Here is a 22,729-nt window from a genome sequence, read left to right on the forward strand (position 1 = left end):
ACCTGAAAGGCCGTTCAGCAAGGAAGAAGCCTCTGCTCCAAAACCGCCATAAATAAGCCAGACTACGGTTTGCAACTGCACATGGGGACAAAGATCGTACTTTTTGGAGAAATGTCCTCTGGTCTGATGAAACCATAATGATCATCGTTATGTTTGGAGGAAAAAGGGGGTGCTTGCAAGCCGAAGAACACCCTCCCAACCGTGAAGCACGGGGGTGGCAGCATCATGCTGTGGGGGTGCTTTGCTGCAGGAGGGACTGGTGCACTTCACAAAATAGATAGCATCATGAGGAAGGAAAATTATGTGGATACATTGAAGCAACATCTCAAGACATCAGTCAGGAAGTTAAAGCTTGGTCGCAAATGGGTCTTCCAAATGGACAATGGCCCCAAGCATACTTCCAAAGTTGTGGCAAAATGGCTTAAGGACAACAAAGTCAAGGTATTGGAGTGGCCATCACAAAGCCCTGACCTCAATCCTATTGAAAATGTGTGGGCAGAACTGAAAAAGCATGTGCAAGCAAGGAGGCCTATAAACCTGACTCAGTTACACTAGCTCTGTCAGGAGGAATGGGCCAAAATTCACCCAACTTATTGTGGGAAGCTTGTGGAAGGCTACCCGAAACGTTTGACCCAAGTTAAACAATTTAAAGGCAATGCTACCAAATACGGCCAAAACAAATGGAGAGAAAACGGTCACACAGATGTCAACTTAATTCAACTCCCTTCAGCTTCCATTCCCAACTTAAAGGGAATTGCATCAAGCCTATCCTACAGGCACAAACAAGTATTCAAGGAGGGGAGACTTGGACTCTAGGTCATGGGCGACAGTTCCCACTACCTCTTGGTGGTATGTTTAGTGGACATGCACAGTCAGGGTCTAACACATGTCTGCCAAGTGGGCAAGGATGTGAGGATGCCGTTGGTCTAATAGTCTATAGGGCTTGCATACAGAATTGTTAAGAGTTATTTTGTCTGGCCTATTACAATCAACATTATTCTCTTATGTACACAATATAGAATAAATTAACTACAGTTTTTGTACATGCTTATATATTTCTGAAAACCCCTAATGTAAAGAAAGTTTCGTACATAAGGCATAGCATATGTACAGACCTGGTCTAAATGAATCAGTATCAAACATCTTCCTGTCAAATATTCACACTTCAGCAACAAAACAAATATTACATACAAAAAATACAAATGCCCTAGAATATATACTTTTATATAGGTTTTAATCTTAAATAGGTTTTATTATTTAAAAAAATAATAATAATAGGAATTTGTATCTTGAAGATTATTTTTTTTCAAAACATGCAATTGCCCGCAGAGATTTCCAGTCCAGCCATTGTCGTTTACCAGCTATCTTTGGGGGGCAAATGACCCGATGAGGGCCAAAACTGTCGTTGTTGCAGAGCTCCTCGGACTAGACCGTCCTTGTACTCAGGGTTCCCCCTTTTCTGCCCTGGCCCTGACCCCTGACCTCTGACCTGACCTGGGACCAGCTCACCTGGTCAGCCAGCCATGAGAAGAGATGCCACAGTACGCCATACAGCCCCCCTGGCCCTAAGTTCTCTCGCTCCCCTTTACACTTTGGACTCACTCTCTATGTTAGCAATGTCACCATTCCTCTCTGTCTGCTCCTCCAGCCCCTCCTCCTGGGTTACCAGGGTAGTAGTACTCTTCTTCTCGCGGCCTTCAGACTCCAGCACCCCCTGCTGGCTGAGCTTGCTGGCCACGGACCAGGTAAGGGGCAGGCGGGCGTGGCAATTCATCTCGGCCAGCTCTCTGGCACTGCAGCTGGGCGTGTTGGTCTCATGGATGTCGTGGAAGCTGTTGTAGTCCACCTCATAGAAGCCATCCTCCAGGGTGAGCACGGGCATGAAGCGGTAGCCCCACTTGATCTCGCTGGTCACGTACGAGCTCCTGGCCTGGCATGTCATCCCTGTGGGAACAGAGAGCAGACGGCACTTAGCCTCCTCTAGAGATGGACAAAAACACTGTCTAGTTGTGGATATGACTCATTCAATGTCAGCGTCATTACAAGATAATGACACACACAGGTATACAAGCACTTTATGAGCAATAATGTTGTATCATGTTATCATGTCATTAAACATTGTTAAGTGTTAGCAATCAGCTTGCCGATACAGTTGGACACTCAAAACGGAGCACTCATTAATATATCCAGACCTATCCAGTCCACGCAACACTCAGGAAGGGTTGATGTATTGAACATGCTGTACAGACTATTAATAACTCTTAATTATGAGCATAGCCACTAACCAGACTCTGATTTGACCTTTGATGCAGCAGTACACTGTAAATGTACCCAAGAGACATACAGTAAGCATTTATATCCTCATAATTCACGTGCAAGGCTGCACTCTAAGTGTAAGTGCTGTGGATAGTGGTACGGCTGGCTCGTTAAAGCTTACGTTGCTCATGTATGTTCAGAAGACATACAAGTGGAATACAAGTGTGGCAGCTTTCCAAGTACTTATTATTTACTAGGTGCATGTGGTGGGTAAAACATCACTTTCATTTTTGCATTCGGAAGTTGATAAGCCAGCTCATTTGAAATTCCCCAACATGATCTGAATTACAATAACATGATTTAGGTCTTACTGTTGACTACTGAGCATTTGCAAGGCTACAGTATGTCATCTTTCCCTATCACAAAACCAAACCAAAGCACTTTGACCAGATTTGATTGTCACTCATTAGAATGAATGGTGCTGCTAGGCTCTGTGTGTAGGCTAAGTGAAGCCATCATTTATTATATTTCTCAAGGAAAACAGGCTACTACTTCAATTCATAATTTATTGGGTCAAATATAATGATGTGTTAATAATTACTCTAGAAAGTGTCTGAATTCCTTGCCTCATTAGAGAACATTTTTGGCCATTTAAAATATTTTCCCCATTTTACAGGAAAAGATAACGAGGGGAACTTCTGAAACATTAGACGAAAAACTTGAAACAGTAATAATTAATAGATTAGCCCTCTAATAACTTAGTGATGAGTGGCCTTGTTTGACCTAGGTTTTTTTTCCTATCCGGCAGGTTTCATAAGACATCTTAATAAGAAACAGTTAAACAGACACTGAATGACAAGCAATGTCCCAATTTAGACAGTTGTCATGGCTAACCAGCCCCTTTGACACGTTTAATGCTGCAGGGCATCGGAATGGCACAATTATTGAGATTATAGCATCAAAAGTGGAGGGAGGTCAACGGGGGATTCGTAATGAACATGCGATTCAAGAATAATTGGTGCTCTGGAGCGCAGCAATCAACAGAATATTGAGTAAAGCGAAGAGACGGTATAAAGGACTATATCAAGAGTGTGTTTGTGTCTGTATCATGGTGGGGAAGGGAGGGCTGGTACATCTCATACTGCAGTTTAATTTGGCAGATGATCCTGAAAATGTGCAGCACCAACGAGCAGCTGGTGCGCTGCAGAAACAATATGGCGTACTGTACTTAAGGGTTCCAGCAACTATGTCTAAGCATGGATGCTGAACAAAACCTGCTGCTTTGAGGTCTAACACACAGGTCTCTCAAACTACGACACAGCCAAAAAGAGAGTGTTTACAGAAATTGTAGAGAATTTACAGAAAATGTAAAATAAGTTATATAATTATCCTGCTTGGAAACCATTACAAACTGTTGTTTCCTGTCATGTACCCTAAACGACAAAAGTGGCCAGAGCCTTTCTTCTAATTAAATTCGACAAAGTGCAACATACGCATTTCACTGGCTACAACAGTTTAATAATGTCTTCAATGAAGACATGCAAGGGGTGGAATCACATACATATAAACTGGTTGGGAATGCCCAGCCGCCCAAGATGGAGACAAATTGTACAGCAATTTGTTGTAGGTGTTACTCAGACCCAGCAATTACTCCTTCAGCAAGCCCCCTCCTGATCCTGACACTGTACCAATCACTGGCCCAGTGTCTTTACACAACCTGAACTAAACCAGGTAGGGGAGTGGGCTACCGAGGATGTGAAGCCTTGAATGGGGGCCTGAGACTCAGTGCAGTCGATAGGTACCTCAGTGGCTGATTACTCTCTCACAGCCGAGAGGCCCTTGAGCAAGACACAGGAGAAAAACACTAACGTGCTCAAACGCAGGAATTTAAACAAACAGCAACAGCCCAAAAGTAAATGGAGAGAAAGGCAGGCAGACACCCACACAGTCCTAGCTGAGCCCCAGCACCAGGGCCGCTTGCACAGTGTGTGTGTGTGCGTCTGTGTGTGTCTGTGCTTGTGGGCGCATGTGCGTGTGTAACGGAGATAAGAACGTGACGTAAACTCACTCCACAGCTAGCTTAAAACGTTGCCAATAGTGCTATCGAATTGGATCCTTTTCTATAGCTCAGCTGGTTCGTACGTTGTCAAGCGGGCAATCATGTGTGTACAAAAATACAACTGAAACATGAACAATTAATTTTTACAGCAACCCAGTCTCTTGGACCTCTGCTCAGCTTCCCAACGAGAGATATACTGTCGAATGGATGACAGCACATCTCTAACAGTGGTGACAGATAGTGAAGACAAACTGAATAAAGCATTAATCCATACCACAAAATGCTATTAAAATGTATGTACTGTATCTATTGAAAATGCAGCCGGATTTCCTTCTTGGATGCAATGGTAGATTTATACACTGACACTGTCTCATTCAGGCAACTCAGTCACAGGTAGATCTGTGAGGCTGAGAGTCTTTGAGCTAGCTGTTTCAGACTGCATCTGTTATCAATCATGAGCAGACTGCAGCCAATTTAAATCCCCCCATAAATTACAGTAAGTCACTGCAAGGTGGCAGTAAGAGGGAGAAGGGTCTGTCCGTTAAGTCAGAGAGGACTTTTATAACTGGAAAGCCACCCAACTTACTACTGATGCTTAGTATGGAGCCTGGCTGTGGGGTTATCTTCAAACCCTATCCTGAATGAACACTAACTCCCACTTGGACTGTGGCAATGACAATGAATAAGGACATTAGTGATGCAGAGGGAGAGAGTAGAAAGAGAAATCACCCTTCTAAAGTCCTGACTCACATCTGAGGAGCAAACTCTTCTTCTTCCTCATACCTAACACTGTCGGGTTCATTGCATCGCATAACTAGTTGGCCTGCTTCCATATGGCGAATGTTATTCCCAGAAACACCATGTGCTGTTCTCTCTGTGTGTGTGTGTGTGTGTGTGTGTGTGTGTGTGTGTGTGTGTGTGTGTGTGTGTGTGTGTGTGTGTGTGTGTGTGTGTGTGTGTGTGTGTGTGTGTGTGTGTGTGTGTGTGCATGCGTGCGCACGTGCGTAAAATAAACCTGGAACATAAATGTCTGGCGGACATATAGCCTATGACCACACAGTCTCCTCGTGTGTGAATACGTGTGTATGTGTTTGTGTTGCATACTGTACATTCACAGCCCTCATAACACAGAACAGGTCAGCTGTGAAAATGGCCACAAGCTGTTCCTGCTTCTCATCATGCCCTCCACAACCTTGCGACCCCTCCCCTCTCACCCGAAACATTCTCCTTCACGCCACTGCTGCTCCGGTCTGTACATGCCCCGGGCTGGATGACAAGGCACCGCTCCCACTATCCATCTACAATGACTTCAGTTGAGCATGCTATACAGGCCACTGCCACAATAACACACAGTGCACTGTACACTGGAAAAAGTATTCAACATTGAGTCTGGCCTCACAAAGTTCACGTCTCACCTGTTTTTACAAAGTGTAGAAGTATAGTAGAACCTTCGAATTAGGGGGGGAGGGAGTTAATTGATGGTTTCAAAGGTCATCTGTGGTTGCACCTGTCTATGTTGGTAAATCTGACTTGCATGTAGACAATATCAGCTACTCGCAGACTGCCCTCTGCCTGACCCCTGTAGTTAGCTCAACATGTAGAGATTAGAAAGACTGGCGCCCTGTCCACTCAAACCACCAAGGTGTTGGGGCAGAGGGGGACACTGTGATGCCAGGGAGTAGTAATGGCAGTCAGTCAACACCTAAAACCCCTGCCGTCCCCCTCCCTCCATTCCTCTCTCTTTTCCTGACAATGTTAGGGTTAGATTAGATACACTGTATGTGGTAGGCCATCATCCACTCAGTTGGCATCTCCCTCTCTCCATCTCCGGCTCCTCATATACTTTACTCACAATGGTGCTAATCAGAGACTACAAACGGGACAATTACACATGCAGCCTGTCCCCTCACAAACAGTCATTATCCAATGAAACAAAGTGTGCCCCCCTCTGCCCTCTGCCCACGACACCTGGGGGATTTGGCGTTTTAAAACAGAAGCACATGCAGAAAAGTACCTCATAGCTATGGTAAAATATGGTGGTGGGTCTTTGATCTTATGGGCTATTTTGCTTCCACTGGTCCTGGGGCCCTAGTTAGAGTCAATGGCATCATGAACTTTACCAAGTACCAGGACATTTTAGCCAAAAACCTGGTTGCCTCTGCCAGGAAGCTGACACTTGGCCGCAAGTGAATTTTCCAGCAAGACAATAACCCCAAGCACTAATCAAAATCCACAAATAAATTGTTAATTGACCACAAAATCAACATTTTGCAATGGTCATCTCAGTCTTCGGACTTGAACCCCTTTGAAAACTTGTGGTTTGAATTGAAGAGGGCAGATAAAGGATATCAAGGATCTGGAAATATTCTGTATGAAGGAATGGTCTAAGATCCCTCCCAACATATTCTCCAATGTCATAAAATATTGTAGAAAAAGGCTCAGTGTCGTTACCCTCGCAAGAGGAGGGTGCTAGAGTATTGAAAACAGGCGTGCCAATAATTTTGACCCCTATCTTTTGAATTACTTTTTAAACAAAATCTCTTACTTTGAACAATTGTATTAGTATAAAATAATATAATTTCCCCTTTTTTTGTTGTTGCATACAATATAGCTCAGTGTTTGTATTATCTATTTTATACAGTCTTTTTTGCTCATCTTTATCAAGGGTGCCAATAATTATGGACCTGACTGTATATTCAGTCACAGAATTTGAGACAAACATGTACCACATGGCAACACCATATCAAAAGTATTGGCCATATTAAAAACAATCAAAATAGAACTTGTGCACCTAAGTACAATAAATCTCCCTCTGCAAGAACAGAGTCCTCACCTAAATTAAAGCAACTACCCACGAGCAGAATTGGTGGAACATAATAGCTAATAATAATCAGATAGCTATTGGCTGGTGTGGCCTGCTGTTTAGATAATGCTGCTTACATAACCACAGTGGGCTTCCTGCTTGCTCACTTCGTATGCTCACAGAGAGTCAAGCTTCACCCTCTCTCTCTCTGTCTGTCTTACACACACACACACACACACACACATAGACACACATGCACACAGTAACTGCAGTTGCCATGGCAACCTTACAAACCATCGCCAATGATTGTATGGTCGCTTAGAGAGAGAGATAGAAGCAGAAGGAGGGAGGAGGGTGAACTTTTATTTATGTTCCAACAACAAGATGGAGAATTATCCTTGTCTGCATGTCTAACTGAGGTACCTGAGGTATAGTGAATCTGGGATAGTTACCACTGGTATTGATTTGAGTGAAGCGAAAAGGGCCAAATGCAGCAAACCAGAAGCCTGCTTCTTTATTGCATCTCTACACTCTTTATTTCAACCTCATCCCTCCATCCACTGAACGAAGACTAATGTGACTGTTTGAACGGAACAGTTGACTGTTTGACCAAATGGCCTCTGAGACACTGAAGCCACACAATCCCATTCTAACTATCTTTAACATATGTACAACAAAATCAAACCAGAAACATCAACCAACCTATCAGAATAACCTGTCTGATATTGCTATAATGCAGTGCTTGTGGTGGTACATGTGCTTTCCATGTTTGCTGAGAAGGAGAGCAACGAAATAATAATGTTCACGGCTACTTCAATATGCCATAAAAGCTATCAGGCCGCTACTCTGAGGACCAATAGCCAATTGATTTAGTTGCTTCCATTGTATTGTTCACTGCTATAATCTATCATTATGTTAGGAATGAACATAGATTATGCAGCCAATGCTCCTTGCTGTGGTAATCTCTCAGTGAAACAGACTGTAACAGATGTATGTTCATTGAACCCACTCAAAAATTGCTTAACCGCCACTTCATCAAACAGTGTCATCACTGGCTCCTGTCAGATTTAGCACTTGATGTCTGCCAGGCGTACTATCTGATTTCCTTCCACTGCCTGTGCTGCAGCTACGTATACCTTTTCAGTGAAAGCCACAAAGCTTAAAATATCTGACTGGTTAATTCTGACACCAAATCTCACTTTATTTGATCTTTATATCTTTCTCTTTACCCTAGGGGTATGCCAGAGATGTGGTATGCTTGGTACCAAAAATAAGAGAGCAAAATCAGCTGGGATGTGTTAGGGCTTGCTGACTGCCCCTCCAAAGTCAGCCAGCCAGCAAAGCCTTCCTCTCTTGGACATTTTAAACAGTTCAGAAACAATGAACAGCAGTATATTGGGATCTAGATGATAACACCAGACCCAATCAGTCAACGGACACAGACGCAGGAATTAACAAGTTCAAGGTTTACTCAAACAATGACAAAGAGAATTAACAAAGATAGAGTACATGACACGAAGCAAATCATACACAACATCCTACAGAACAGTCCAGGGCTAAATAGGGGTAGTGATGAGATGAGGTGCAGGTGCGCTGGAGGTGATTAGGGTGCGTTGGGTTGCCATTCCGGTGTTGCCGAGGTGGTGCGCTCAGACCGGTGGCTCAGTAGACCGGCGAATCAGAGCGCCGGAGGGGAGCAATGGGAGGAGACGTGACAGTTGTAAATGCCCGCAGGCATGAGAGAGGCGGAAAATATGAATTGTAAAACTTTTTTTTTTAAGAGAGAAGATAATACACATTTTACAACCCACACAATTACATTAGTATTTTATTGGCCTTTTATCATTGAAGGCTCGGCCCTAACTTATGTGCTCTCTGTCACCTCTGAGTCTGCATGGCAAATGGCCCAGAAACACAAGGAAAATACTCAAGGGCCAGTCAGCCCTTCACCACGTCAAGAAGCCAAAATGCCTCTCTCTCTCTTACAGCATCCAGCGGACTGACTATTTCAATGTGTGCTAGTGATGCTATTGCATCCATGTTTGGAATCTATCTGAAACTTGTCCCCTGAGGAGAACTCTGATGCTATCTATATGGATGAATGATCTCTGTGGTAACTTGTATTCGTTCAGAGTGAATCTCAACACTGTATGCAAATATTTTTGTTTACATTCCTGTTTAAGAGCATTGCCCCTTTGCCAAGATAATCCATTCACCTGACAGGTGTGGCATATCAAGAAGCTGATTAAATAGCATGATCATTATACAGGTGCACCTTGTGCTGGGGACAATAAAAGGCCCCTCTAAAATGTGCAGTTTTGTCACACTACACAATGCCACAGATGTCTCAAGTTTTAAGGGAGTGTGCAATTGGCATGCTGACTGCAGGAATGTCCAGAGAATTTAATGTTAATTTCTCTACCATAAGCTGCCTCCAACGTTGTTTTAGGGAATTTGGCAGTAGGTCCAACCAGCCTCACAAACGCAGACCATGTGTAACCACACCAGCCCAGGACCTCCACATCCGGCTTCTTCACCTGCGGGATCGTCTGAGACCAGCCACCCGGACAGCTGATGAAACTGTGGGTTTGCACAACCAAAGAATATCTGCACAAACTGTCAGAAATCGTCTAAGGGAAGCTCATCTGCGTGCTCGTCATCCTCACAAGGGTCTTGACCTGACTGCAGTTGGCGTCGTAACCGACTTGGGAAAATGCTCACCTTCGATGGCCACTGACACACTGGAGAAGTGTGCTCTTCATGGATGAATCCCGGTTTCAACTGTACCGGACAGATGGCACACTGTGTGTATGGCGTCTTGTGGGTGAGCGGTTTGCTGATGTCAACGTTGTGAACAGAGTGCCCCATGGTGGCAGTGGGGTTATGGTATGGGCAGGCATAAACTACGGACAACGAACACAATTGGATTTTATAGATGGCAATTTGAATGCACAGAGATACCGTGACGAGATCCTGAGGCCCATTGTCGTGGCATTCATCCGCCGCCATCATCTCATGTTTCAGCATGATAATGCATGGCCCCATGTTGCAAGGATCTGTACACAATTCCTGGAAGCTGAAAATGTCCCTGTTCTTCCATGGCCTGCATACTCACCAGACAGGTCACCCATTGAGCATGTTTGGGATGCTCTGGATCGACGTGTACGACAGATACTGACTGGTTTTCTGATCCATGCCCCTACCTTTTTTTAGAGGTATCTGTGACCAACAGATGCATATCTGTATTCCCATTCATGTGAAATCCATAGATTAGGGCCTAATGAATTTTCCAATTGACTGATTTCCTTATATGAACTGTAACTCAGTAAAATCTTTGAAATTGTTGCATGTTGTGTTTATATTTTTGTTCAGTGTATTTGCCTTTGATAGACAATTCTCAGAACGTTCTTGATAGCCAATTCCTGTAACTGAACTATAGTCTCTATTAATCATCTTTATGGAGTCAGATATCCAGTTTTAATAGACTTTGATCATATTAATGGCATAATCTTATCAAATCAAATCACATTTTATTTGTCACATACACATGTTTAGCAGATGTTATTGCGGGTGTAGCGAAATGCTTGTGTTTCTAGCTCCAACAGTGCAGTATATCTAACAATTCACAACAATACACACAACCTAAAAGTAAAAGAATGGAATTAAGGAATATATAAATATTAGAAATATTAGGATGAGTCGGAGTGACATAGACTAAAATACAGTAGAATAGAATACAGTATATACATACAGTATGAGTTGAGTAAAGCAAAAATATGTCAACATAATTAGAGTGACTAGTGTTCCATTATTAAAGTGGCCAATGATTTCAAGTCTATGTACATGGAGCAGCAGCCTCTAAGGTGCAGGGTTACGTAACCGGGTGGAAGCCACCTAGTGATGGCTATTCAACAGTCTGATGGCCTTGAGATAGAAGCTGTTTTTCAGTCTCTCGGTCCCAGCTTTGATGCACCTGTACTGACCTCGCCTTCTGGATGAAAGCAAGGTGAACAGGCAGTGGCTTGGGTGGTTGTTGTCCCTGATGATCTTTTTGGCCTTCCTGTGACATCGGGTGCTGTAGGTGTCCTGGAGGGAAGGTAGTTTGCCCCCGGTGATGCGTTGGGCAGACCGCACCACCCTCTGGAGAGCCCTGCGGTTGCGGGCGGTGCAATTGCCACATCAGGTGGTGATTCAGCCCAACAGGATGCTCTCAATTGTGCATCTGTAAAAGTTTGTGAGGGTTTTAGTTGCCAAGCCAAATTTCTTCAGCCTCCTGAGGTTGAAGCGGTACAGTTACGCCTGTGTGGGTGGACCATTTCAGATCGTCAGTGATGTGTACGCCATTGATGTGGATAGGGGCGTGCTCCCTCTGCTGTTTCCTGAAGTCCACGATCAGCTCCTTTGTTTTGTCGACATTGAGGGAGATGTTAATTTCCTGGCACCACACTCCCAGGTCCTTCACATCCTCTCTGGTTGTTGTCGGACATTTGCCAAGCTGATGTGAGGCCTTTGATCCTCACCCAGGGAGAGTCATGACACTTGGCACACCTGTATTTGGGGAGTTTCTCCCATTCTTCCCTGCAGATCCTCTCAAGCTCTGTCAGGTTGGATGGGGAGCGTCGCTGCACAGCTATTTTCAGGTCTCTCCAGAGAAGTTTGATCGGGTTCATGTTCGGGCTCTGGCTAGGCCACTCAAGGACATTCAGAGACTTGTCCCGAAGCCACTCCTGCGTTGTCTTGGCTGTGTGCTTAGGGTTGTTGTCCTGTTGGAAGGTGAACCTTCGTCCCAGTCTGAGGTCCTGAGTGCTCTGGAACAGGTTTTCATCAAGGATCTCTCTGTAATTTGCTCCGTTCATCTTTGCCTCAATCGTGACTAGTCTCACAGTCCCTGCCGCTGAAAAACATCCCCAGAGCATGATGCTGCCACCACCATGCTTCACCATAGGGATGGTGCCAAGTTTCCTCCAGACGTGACGACTGGCATTCAGACCAAAGAGTTCAATCTTGGTTTCATCAGACCAGAGAATCTTGTTTCTCATTGTTCTTGGTCACCTCCCTGACCAAGGCCCTTCTCCCTCGATTGCTCAGTTTGGCCAGGCGGCCAGCTCTAGGAAGAGTCTTGGTGGTTCCAAACTCCTTCCATTTAAGAATGATGGACGCCACTGTGTTCTTGGGGACCTTCAATGCTGCAGACATTTTTTGGTACCCTTCCCCAGATCTGTGCCTGGACACAATCCTGTCTCGGAGCTCTACGGACAATTCCTTCGACCTCGTGGCTTGGTTTACGCTCTGACATGCATTGTCAACTGTGTGACCTTATATAGACAGGTGTGTGCCTTTCCAAATCATGTCCAATCAATTGAATTTACCACAGGTGGACTCCAATCAAGTTGTAGAAACATCTCAAGGATGATTAATGGAAACAGGATGCACCTGAGCTCAATTTCTGGTCTCATAGCAAAGGGTCTGAATACTTATGTAAATAAGGTATTTCTGTTTCTTGTATTTAATAAATGTGCAAACCTGTTTTTCGCTTTGTCATTATTCGGTATTGTGTGTAGATTGCTGAAGAAATTGTTTTATTTAATCCATTTTAGAATGAGGCTGTAACTTAACAAAATGTGGAAAAAGTGAAGAGGTCTGAATACTTTCCGAAGGCACTGTATATAATATAGTCTATATATCAAATATTATTTCACTACATCATCAAAGTGCTGACATGCTCCAAACCAATATTGGCTGAATCAAATAGAAAATTAAATCTGGAAAAGAGCAGAGCAATAGGTGCAAAGGCTTCCCCTTTCAAAACAGCAGGCTTCTCTAATTTGAGCTCATTTGAGCTTATTTGACTCATTTACATATATCAGCTGATATCGTTCACAACGGGAAAAAAAGGAGGAAATTGAAAGATGGAGGAAAGAGAGTTATTTGTTTGGCCTGCCCTCCAGAACAGAGCCAGAGAGCTACAGGATGAGTCAAGAAGTGGGGGACAGATATCTCTCAGAGCAGTTTCATAGCGGGATAATTTCTAGTTCACTCTTTGACCCAACCTTTAATGGGCATGTTATGAGTGGATGCATTCAAGCTCCCATTATCAAATGTCCTTTATCTGAGGATTTTTCTTCTGTTATTTATAAAATAACAGTATCAGCCCAGAAACTACAGTACAATTATTTCTCACATTACAGATCAAGGCCAGACAAACTCTCACTGCACCCTGTGCGATGAAAAATAGAATGCAGCACACAAGCACACTTCCTGCTTTGCATGATAACGTGCAACAAACAAACCATACTTTTCATTTCAATTGTCTTTGTGCAAATCATACAAGCACATTCACACGCCATACAGTACAACACCCTGCATTTATTGAACACTTAGGTCAGTTTAGAACCAGTTTTCAGGGATGCCATATACAGAAATATTGTGTTGGCATTTTTTTGGCAAAACATTTAAACAAGGGCCTGTAATTTGTAACGTGTGTGCCGCTGAAAAACATCCCCAGAGCATGATGCTGCCACCACCATGCTTCACCATAGGGATGGTGCCAAGTTTCCTCCAGACGTGACGATTGGCATTCAGCCCAAAGAGTTCAATCTTGGTTTCATCAGACCAGAGAATCTTGTTTCTCATTGTTCTTGGTCACCTCCCTGACCAAGGCCCTTCTCCCTCGATTGCTCAGTTTGGCCAGGCGGCCAGCTCTAGGAAGAGTCTTGGTGGTTCCAAACTCCTTCCATTTAAGAATGATGGACAAGCCATTGTTTAAATGTTTTGCCAACAAAATGCCAACACAATATTTCTGTATATGGCATCCCTGAAAACTGGTTCTAAACTGACCTAAGTGTTCAATAAATGCAGGGTGTTGTACTGTATGGCGTGTGAATGTGCTTTTTCTTCTGACGAGCTGCCAAATTCAGTTATGTCTATCCCTCTTTAGGGCTGCCCTGTTAGGTTCCGGTGTGCTATGTTGTGGTGGAGCTGTGCTGTGGAAGGTCATCTGTGCCTGATAGAGAGTGACTCATTCACATTAATGTTACCTCACTAACTCAACATGAAAATTCACAGGCCGAACCAGGCGTGGAGACCTGCTTCTCACCCCACTAAGTCACTTAGCTGCTTTTCTGCCACCTCTGAAAATACAAAGTCCCTCAGTCTTAGAAAAACCTTGCTGCAGCTTCTTTGAAACAGTGTTATAATTTATGAAAATGCGTGTTTGTGTTTATCCCTTTATTCTGACAACCATGTCTTGCTTCCAAGTTTCCTCGGATGGTTCTGTTTTGTCTGAGTGAGATTCAAGGAGACTGGTAAACATAACCTTCAAATAATTTATTTTTGTGTTCCTCCCAACAACAGGATGGCATTGTCTGCTAGCAAGCTGCACAATAAAACTGGTATTTGGACTGGAAGTAATTCGTCTGGAATTCTGGATAGGGCAGTGCATTTGATTTCAGTAACACATGGAGATGCACTGAGGTCAAGCCAAATCGAATGCAGTAAAGCTAGACTAACCAACAAACAGCAATTTGAGGCAAGAAAAACATACAGGTCTTATTCATCTCACAGTGGATACCGTGAGTAAGTTTGTGTTAAATAGTATGTGTGTAATATGTGTGTGTTTTCATATAAATGCTAAAGGAAATACATGTGTGCTATCTGTAACCTGTGTGCATACCTGGCTGCACTGTGCCTCATAATTCTATTCTATACTGAAGACTATTGCCTTTTTACTGCTTGTGTAATCAGGCAAAAGTGTCTGCAGACAGTGTTTACAATGGTCCATGTGGTTACACAACCAGGGATGCACCTGCCTTTTCCTATTGGTAATGAAATCTGATCTTATTTGCATCTCCCCCACAATAAGCCTATTGTGCAGCTGATAACCTAACAAAAGGCTGTGGGGCAACACCATGGTGCACAGAAGGGCTGAATCTAGATTAATTGAATTATATCGCCTCGTCTGTTTTCCCTCATTCCTTTCAATGACTCCCTCTCAAACCTCAGTGGAAAATAAGGTAAAAAAGGACAAGGAGAGGAGACAAGCACACATGAATGCATTATTATGATAAGAGATGAAACATCCTTGCTCACTTCTGCATAAACCATTAACTGCTAATGCAAATCAGAGGTTACATGTAACGGGATGATGAGCATATGGACTTTGCTACTGTATGAAATTACTATAATTACTAGAATAGTCATAGTTAATACAACACCCACACACAAATTAAATATGTATTTTTAAAATGCAGCAACATTTCAGTTTAAAGTTTCAGTTTGAATTTCAGTGGTATCTGTAATTAGGAAACAAATAGAAGGAAAGGTTGATGAATTAAACCTGTAATTGATATGTTTGATGCTGCTTACCTGTAGCCTCCACCATGCCCTCCAGAATGACCACGATCTCCAGGTCCTCTTTGTCAAGGTGGGCCTGGGAGATCTCCCAGAAGGGGCTGTTCTGATTGATTTCATGGCAGATGATGAGCGGGGACACCAGGAAGAGCCTGTCATCCCCTGTGTCATAACCGACATTCATGTCTGTCTGGTTGAGGGGTATGAACTCCCCTTCCTTGGTCTGCTTGGACTTGATCAGCTTGGCCCTGATTGAGGCCTCCACGATGTGCGAATTCCGAAGGTCCCCTACCCTGAACATCAGACACAGCCGGCCATCCCTTACGGAGATGACAGCGTTGGTGGAGAACACCAATGTTTCCGCCCGCTTCTTGGGCTGCGAGATCTTGACAAACATGCAGCCCACCATGAAGGCATTAACTATGGACCCCAGCACCGACTGAATCAACAGCAGAAGGATCCCCTCTGGGCATTGGTCTGTTATAACCCTATAGCCGTACCCTATGGTGGTCTCTGTCTCTATGGAGAAGAGAAAGGCTGAGACAAACCCATTGAGATTATTGACACAGGGAGTCCACTGGTTGTCCCCTATGTGTTCCAGGTCGCCACGGACATAGGCGATGAGCCACCACGCGAAGCCAAATAAGAGCCACGTCACTGTGTATACCAAGACGAAGATGAAGAGGTTGAACCTCCACTTGAGGTCCACCAGTGTGGTGAAGATGTCCGTCAGGTAGCGATAGGTCTCCTGGACGTTGCCATGGTGGACATTACACTTGCCGTCCTTACGGACATACCTCTGGATCTTCCTCTTTGCCCGCACCTGGTCCACCAGCTGCTTGGGCAGGTCCTCGCGAGCCTGCTTGGGTAGCTTGGGCTTTCGGGTGGTGACTGCCGGACTTTCCACATCCTGCTCCATTGGGGCTTCTAGAAGGAGTCAAGCCTATAGGGAGAGAGAGAAGACAACAAAAGAAAAGCGCAAGTAAAACAGAGGCACAACTACTGAACTGCACAACCTTAAACCTTGAGATGGTATTTCATCCCAGATCCCACGATGTCTCACTCCAAATGCTGTAGACAGATGGTAGGATCTTGCTACAGTTTGATTTATCTTATAAAATTCAGACTTTCTATTTCTCTTTGAAAATCTGTAAACTAACTTCCTAGTCTTCATACAGTGCAAGACAATATATATTGAATGTCTATTTGACTCATTTGTTATTGCACTGACAATCTTAGACAGATTTCAATCATGAGGAGCCTTAAGTAAAGAAAAGTAATCTGTCAGGGTCAAAAGGTTAATATACTGGCTCGCCAATGCTATTTTCTATACTCTCCAAATTGCATGATATTTATCAAAGCAATTTCCCATGCTTTGAACACGGTTGTAACAGCTGGTGGGGATACTGACAACGTACTTTTGAAGAGCCTGTTCAATTTACTACATTTTCTGTCGTGCTTCACCTTTTAAGAAGTTGGCGGAGTGTTATATGGAATCTTTCACCAGCTAAAAATAGAACCATGGAGGTGGTAGTGGTTAGATCATCATGGGCTGAGAGGAGCGATGAATAAGGTTATAGTGAGGCTTCTGCTCAACCCCCCACCAACACTAACTCTCTCCACATGGGGTCCTTTGAGGGCTGATGGACGGTTGTCCAGTTAAATCATGACCACATCTCTTCTCTCAGTGTGCTTCTGGATACCATCAGATTAGAGAGCTGTCACAATCCATTCCGTCTCTGAGAGAACTTCCATGAAGAAAATAAATGCTCACTATGTTGTAATTAAAGCTACTCCATTCCACTTAGTCAGCTGGGTCAAGAATCCAAGGGGGGTTTCGGCCCTTCTACATCATTTAGTCTCGACTGGTAGTGAGAGGTTAAATTGGGATTTCTAGATGATGGAATTGTTTGCAATATTTGTTGCTTTTCCACAATACTTTTGAAGAGATATCTATTCAATTCCACTTACTTTATTCTGCCATCGCAGGAAGAAAATGTATCTCCAAAGTACTGTATTTATTAAAGGTCTCTAAGCTGAAGTGTTTTGTTGACAATAGAGACATATAATAGGGCAGTCACTTTACTCCACCCTTCTGAAAAAAACAGCATAGACCAGCATACATTTCAAGATAGTCCATGCTGGTTTTATGCTAGTCTACTGTATGCTGGTCAGTGCTGGTCTGATGCTGGTCAAGCTGGTCTGACCAGCATGGTCTAGCTGGTCAAGCTGGTCTAACCTGCATGGTCTAGCTGGTTTTGCTGGTGACCAGCCTTCGCTGTGTTTTGGACACTGGTGACCAGCCTTCGCTGTGTTTTGGGCACATACCAGCTTATGCTGTTGATGATGGTATGCTGGTGACCAAGCCGGTCCATAGTCTAGTATACTGTCCGTAGAGCTCCGAGACAGGATTGTGTCGAGGCACAGATCTGGGGAAGGGTACCAAAAAATGTCTGCAGCATTGAAGGTCCCCAAGAACACAGTGGCGTTCATCATTCTTAAATGGAAAAGGTTTGGAACCACCAAGACTCTTCCTAGACCTGGCCGCCTGGCCAAACTGAGCAATCAGGGAAGACAGACCTTGGTCAGGGAGGTGACCAAGAACCCGATGGTCACTCTGGCAGAGCTCCAGAGTTCTTCTATGGAGATGGGAGAACCTTCCAGAAGGACAACCATCTCTGCAGCACTCCACCAATCAGGCCTTTATGGTAGAGTGGCCAGACGGAAGCCACTCCTCAGTAAAAGGCACATGACAGCCCATTTGGAGTTTGCCAAAAGGCCCCTAAACGACTCTCAGACCATGAGAAACAAGATTCTCTTGTCTGATGAAACCAAGATTGAACTCTTTGGCCTGAACACCAAGTGTCATATCTGGAGGAAACCTGGCACCATCACTACGGTGAAGCATGATGGTGGCAGCATCATGTTGTGGGGATGTTTATCAGCGGCAGGGACTGGGAGACTAGTCAGGATCAAGGGAAAGATGAATGGAGCAAAGTACAGAGAGATCCTTGATAAAAACCTGCTCCAGAGCGCTCAGGACCTCAGACTGGGGCGAAGGTTCACCTTCCAACAGGGCAACGACCCTAAGCACACAGCCAAGACAATGCAGGAGTGGCTTCGGGACATGTCTCTGAATGTCCTTGAGTGGCAAACCAGAGCCCAGAGTTGAACCCAATCGAACTTCTCTGGAGAGACCTGAAAATAGCTGTGCAGCGACGCTCCCCATCCAACCTGACAGAGCTTGAGAGGATCTGCAGAGAAGAATGGGAGAAACTCCCCAAATACAGGTGTGCCAAGCTTGTAGCATCATACCCAAGAAGACTCGAGGCTGTAATCGCTGCCAAAGGTGCTTCAACAAAGTACTGAGTAAAGGGTCTGAATACTTATGTAAATGTGATATTTCTGCTTTTTATTTGTAATACATTTGGAAAAGTTTCTAAAACCTTGTTTCTGCTTAATCATTATGGGATATTGTGTGTAGATTGATGAGATAATTTGTTTTATTTTAATCCATTTTAGAATAAGGCTGTAACGTAACAAAATGTGAAAAAAGTCAAGGGGTCTGAATACTTTCCGAATGCACTGTATGCTGGACCAGCCTATGCTGGTCTGTGCTGTTTTTTTCAGCAGGGCAGTTCACCTTTACTGCTCCTGGGTTTTAAAATCTCTATGTGTGTCAAACTGCTTATGTCAGAAAACTAGACTTAATTCAGCATTCAACTAACAGTAACACTAGAGACATGTACAACTAGCACTTGATAAAAGGCCCGGGGGGACAGAATGAAGGACGTGTGCATTCTGAAGTGCTGGACTTGTGATGCTTCACTCCGTGAAAGAGAGAGGTAGGGAGCCTTGCTCTATGAGAGCTTGTCTGCTATTGTGTTTACACCTGTTTGTTCTCCAGTCCCCTGGGTAATGGGACAGCCAGATTCCAAATCTGCCCTTTACATCCCTGCTCCCATTGGATAAAGCACACTCCCCGAAACAGGCATATTAAGAGGTAGCTACTGCAACATCCACAGAAGGGACAATAATAGAAGTGTAAATACAAGATACAGGTAACTGCCAAAATAAAGTAAAAACCAACATAAAGTTGGGCCATCACTAGCCAGAACAGCTTCAATGCACCTTGGCATAGATTCTACAGTGTCTGGAACTCTACTGGAGGGATGCGACACCATTCTTCCACAAGAAATTCCATAATTTGGTGATTTGTTGATGGTGGTGGAAAACGCTGTCTCAGGCGCCGCTCCAGAATATCCCATAAGTGTTCAATTGGGTTGAGATCTAGTGACTGAGACGGCCATGGCATATGGTTAACGTCATTTTAATGATCATCAAACCATTTAGTGTCCACTCGTGCCCTGTGGATGGGGGCTGCCCAGCATTTTTATACATGACCTAAGTATGATAGGATGTTAATTGCTTAATTAACTCAGGAACCACACCTGTATGGAAGCACCTGCTTTCAACATACTGTCACACCCTGGCTCGGGGACTCTATATGTTGAGCCAGGGTGTGTGCATTCTATGTGTTCGTTTTCTATGTTGGGTATTCTAGTTGTTCTGTTTCTATGTTTGCCTGTATGACTCCCAATCAGAGGCAACGAGTGTCAGCTGTCGGCTGGTTGTCTCTGATTGGGAGCCATATTTAATCTGTATGTTTTCCTTTGGGTGTGGTGGGTTTTTGTTCCTTTACGGTCAGTGTTAACCGTTGGACTTCACGAGTCGTGTTTTGTTTGGTTTGTTAGTACTTTAATATAATAAAGTCATGTTTCTTTCACACGCTGCGCCTTGGTCTACTTCGCCTTCCCACGATCGTGACAGAAAAACCCACCATACAAAGACCAAGCAGCGTGTCCAGGAACACACGCAGGAGGTGACGCTGGTGGATGTCCTCCTCGGTTGGGGGGCAGATTACCGAGGAGGAGGCCGTCCGGTACCGGAAGGCGATGAAGGGGAGACCCAGGCAGGAGTGGAGAAGCGGCGTCAACCGGGCCGTGGTCGGGAAAGGCGAGAGGCACCCCCAATAATTTTTAGGGGGGCACACGGCATGGGCGACTGGGCAGCAGGAGGCTGCCACAGGGCGAATCGGGAGATTAAGAGAGGAGGCCACCGGCTTTTGGGGGCCAGAGGGCAGGTTGGCGGAGCCTGGATGGAGAGCAGAGCCAACTCCCCGTACTCAGGCATGGCAGCATGAGACTGGGCAGGTTCCGCGGTATGCGGAGATGCGCACTGTGCCGCGAGTGGTCCGGCATAGTCCGGTACGTCCCTGTGCGAGCACCCCGCACGTGTTGTGCGAAGGTGGGCATGCAGCCAGGACGGAGTGTGCCGGCTCAGCGCTTCGCGGCCTCCAGTGCCTCTCCTCGGTCCCGGATATCCTGCGCCAGTGTCACGTGCTGTTATGCCAGTACGGGTACACAGCCCTGTACGTCCTGTGCTGATGCCTCACACAGAGTGTGTGAAGGTAGGCATTCAGCCAGGACGGGTTGTGGCAGCTTTTCACTCCAGGTCTCCTATCCGTCTCCATAGCCCAGTCCGGCCTGTTCCTGCTCCACGCACCAAGCCTACGGGGTGCGTCGTCAGCCCAGCCCGGCCTGTCCCTGCTCCACGCACCAAACCTACGGTGTGCGTGCGCCAGCCCTGCCCGGCCTGTTCCTGCTCCACGCACCAAACCTACGGTGTGCGTCGCCAGCCCAGCCCGGCCTGTTCCTGCTCCACGCACCCAACCTACGGTGTGCGTCGCCAGCCCTGTCCGGCCTGTTCCTGCTCCACGCACCAAACCTACGGTGTGCGTCGCCAGCCCAGCCCGGCCTGTTCCTGCTCCACGCACCCAACCTACGGTGTGCGTCGCCAGCCCTGCCCGGCCTGTTCCTGCTCCACGCACCAAACCTACGGTGTGCGTCGCCAGCCCAGCCCGGCCTGTCCCTGCTCCACGCACCAAACCTACGGTGTGCGTCGCCAGCCCAGCCCGGCCTGTCCCTGCTCCACGCACCAAGCCTACGGGGTGCGTCGCCAGCCCAGCCCGGCCTGTTCCTGCCACTCGCACCAAACCTACGGTGCGCGTCGCCAGCCCGGCCCGGCCTGTTCCTGTCACTCGCACCAAGCCAGGGGTGCGAGTCGCCAGCCCGGCCCGGTCTGTTCCTGCCACTCGCACCAAGCCAGGGGTGCGAGTCGCCAGCCTGGTCCAGCCTGTTCCTGCCACTCGCACCAAGCCAGGGGTGCGAGTCGTCAGCCTGGTTCAGCCCGTTCCTGCTACTCGCACCAAGCCCGGGGTGCGAGTCGTCAGCCTGGTAAGACCGGTCAGCTGCTCCACAACGGAGCGTAAGCAATCCGCTCCGTCAATGTCCAGTCCAGATCCAGCCAGCGGGGTCAGACCCGGACCAGGGGGCGCTACGGGGGTAGTATGGAGGGGTGGTGGTCAAAGCCGGAGCCGGAGCCGCCTCCGAGGAGGAATGCCCACCCAGCCCTCCCTGTTTGGGGTGTTTAGACGCGGTCGCAGTCCGCGCCTTTAGGGGGGGGTACTGTCACACCCTGGCTCGGGGACTCTATATGTTGAGCCAGGGTGTGTGCATTCTATGTGTTCGTTTTCTATGTTGGGTATTCTAGTTGTTCTGTTTCTATGTTTGCCTGTATGACTCCCAATCAGAGGCAACGAGTGTCAGCTGTCGGCTGGTTGTCTCTGATTGGGAGCCATATTTAATCTGTATGTTTTCCTTTGGGTGTGGTGGGTTTTTGTTCCTTTACGGTCAGTGTTAACCGTTGGACTTCACGAGTCGAATTTTGTTTGGTTTGTTAGTACTTTAATATAATAAAGTCATGTTTCTTTCACACGCTGCGCCTTGGTCTACTTCGCCTTCCCACGATCGTGACACATACTTTGTATCCCTCATTTACTCAAGTGTTTCCATTATTTTGGCCATTACCTGTATTTGCAGTAGCCAAAAAAACTCACAATTAAAGGTGAGTCAATTAATCCAATGTGTCTCAATAATGCTTTTAGATTAGCTTTTCATGGATATGATGAAAGACTAGAAAGAAAAATGCAGATATCCCTTGGCAAACAAAGCTGTGGTCCTGGTTCATAGAGAGGGGCATTGGAGGCTTCTGTGCCCATGAGTAATCCCTGTGTCACTGGTCGCCGGCAGCCATACAGACAAGAGGCGGGCAATTAAATTAGTCCAGCTTCACTAAGCCCTCCTCACATCCCCCATATTTGTCATCTGTATCAGAGCTCCAGCAAGGGCAAAATGGAGATG

The 22,729-nt window shown here is 45.7% G+C and overlaps 1 protein-coding gene across 1 annotated transcript in view; it reads right to left on the minus strand.

Annotated features, from left to right (window-relative positions):
• Nucleotides 1–600: 600 nt before the first annotated feature.
• Nucleotides 601–22,729, minus strand: part of LOC121579358 (G protein-activated inward rectifier potassium channel 2-like) — a 119,582-nt gene continuing 97,453 nt past the window's right edge. The window contains exons 2-3 of the mRNA XM_041893886.2: nt 15,483–16,410; nt 601–1,944 (exon numbers count right to left, since the gene is read on the minus strand). Coding sequence (XP_041749820.2) covers nt 1,586–1,944; nt 15,483–16,386 — 1,263 coding nt within the window. The 5' untranslated portion in view covers nt 16,387–16,410 and the 3' untranslated portion in view covers nt 601–1,585. The remainder of the gene's footprint in view (nt 1,945–15,482; nt 16,411–22,729) is intronic.

This window comes from Coregonus clupeaformis, chromosome 13 (assembly GCF_020615455.1).
Source record: "Coregonus clupeaformis isolate EN_2021a chromosome 13, ASM2061545v1, whole genome shotgun sequence".
NCBI lineage: Eukaryota > Metazoa > Chordata > Actinopteri > Salmoniformes > Salmonidae > Coregonus > Coregonus clupeaformis.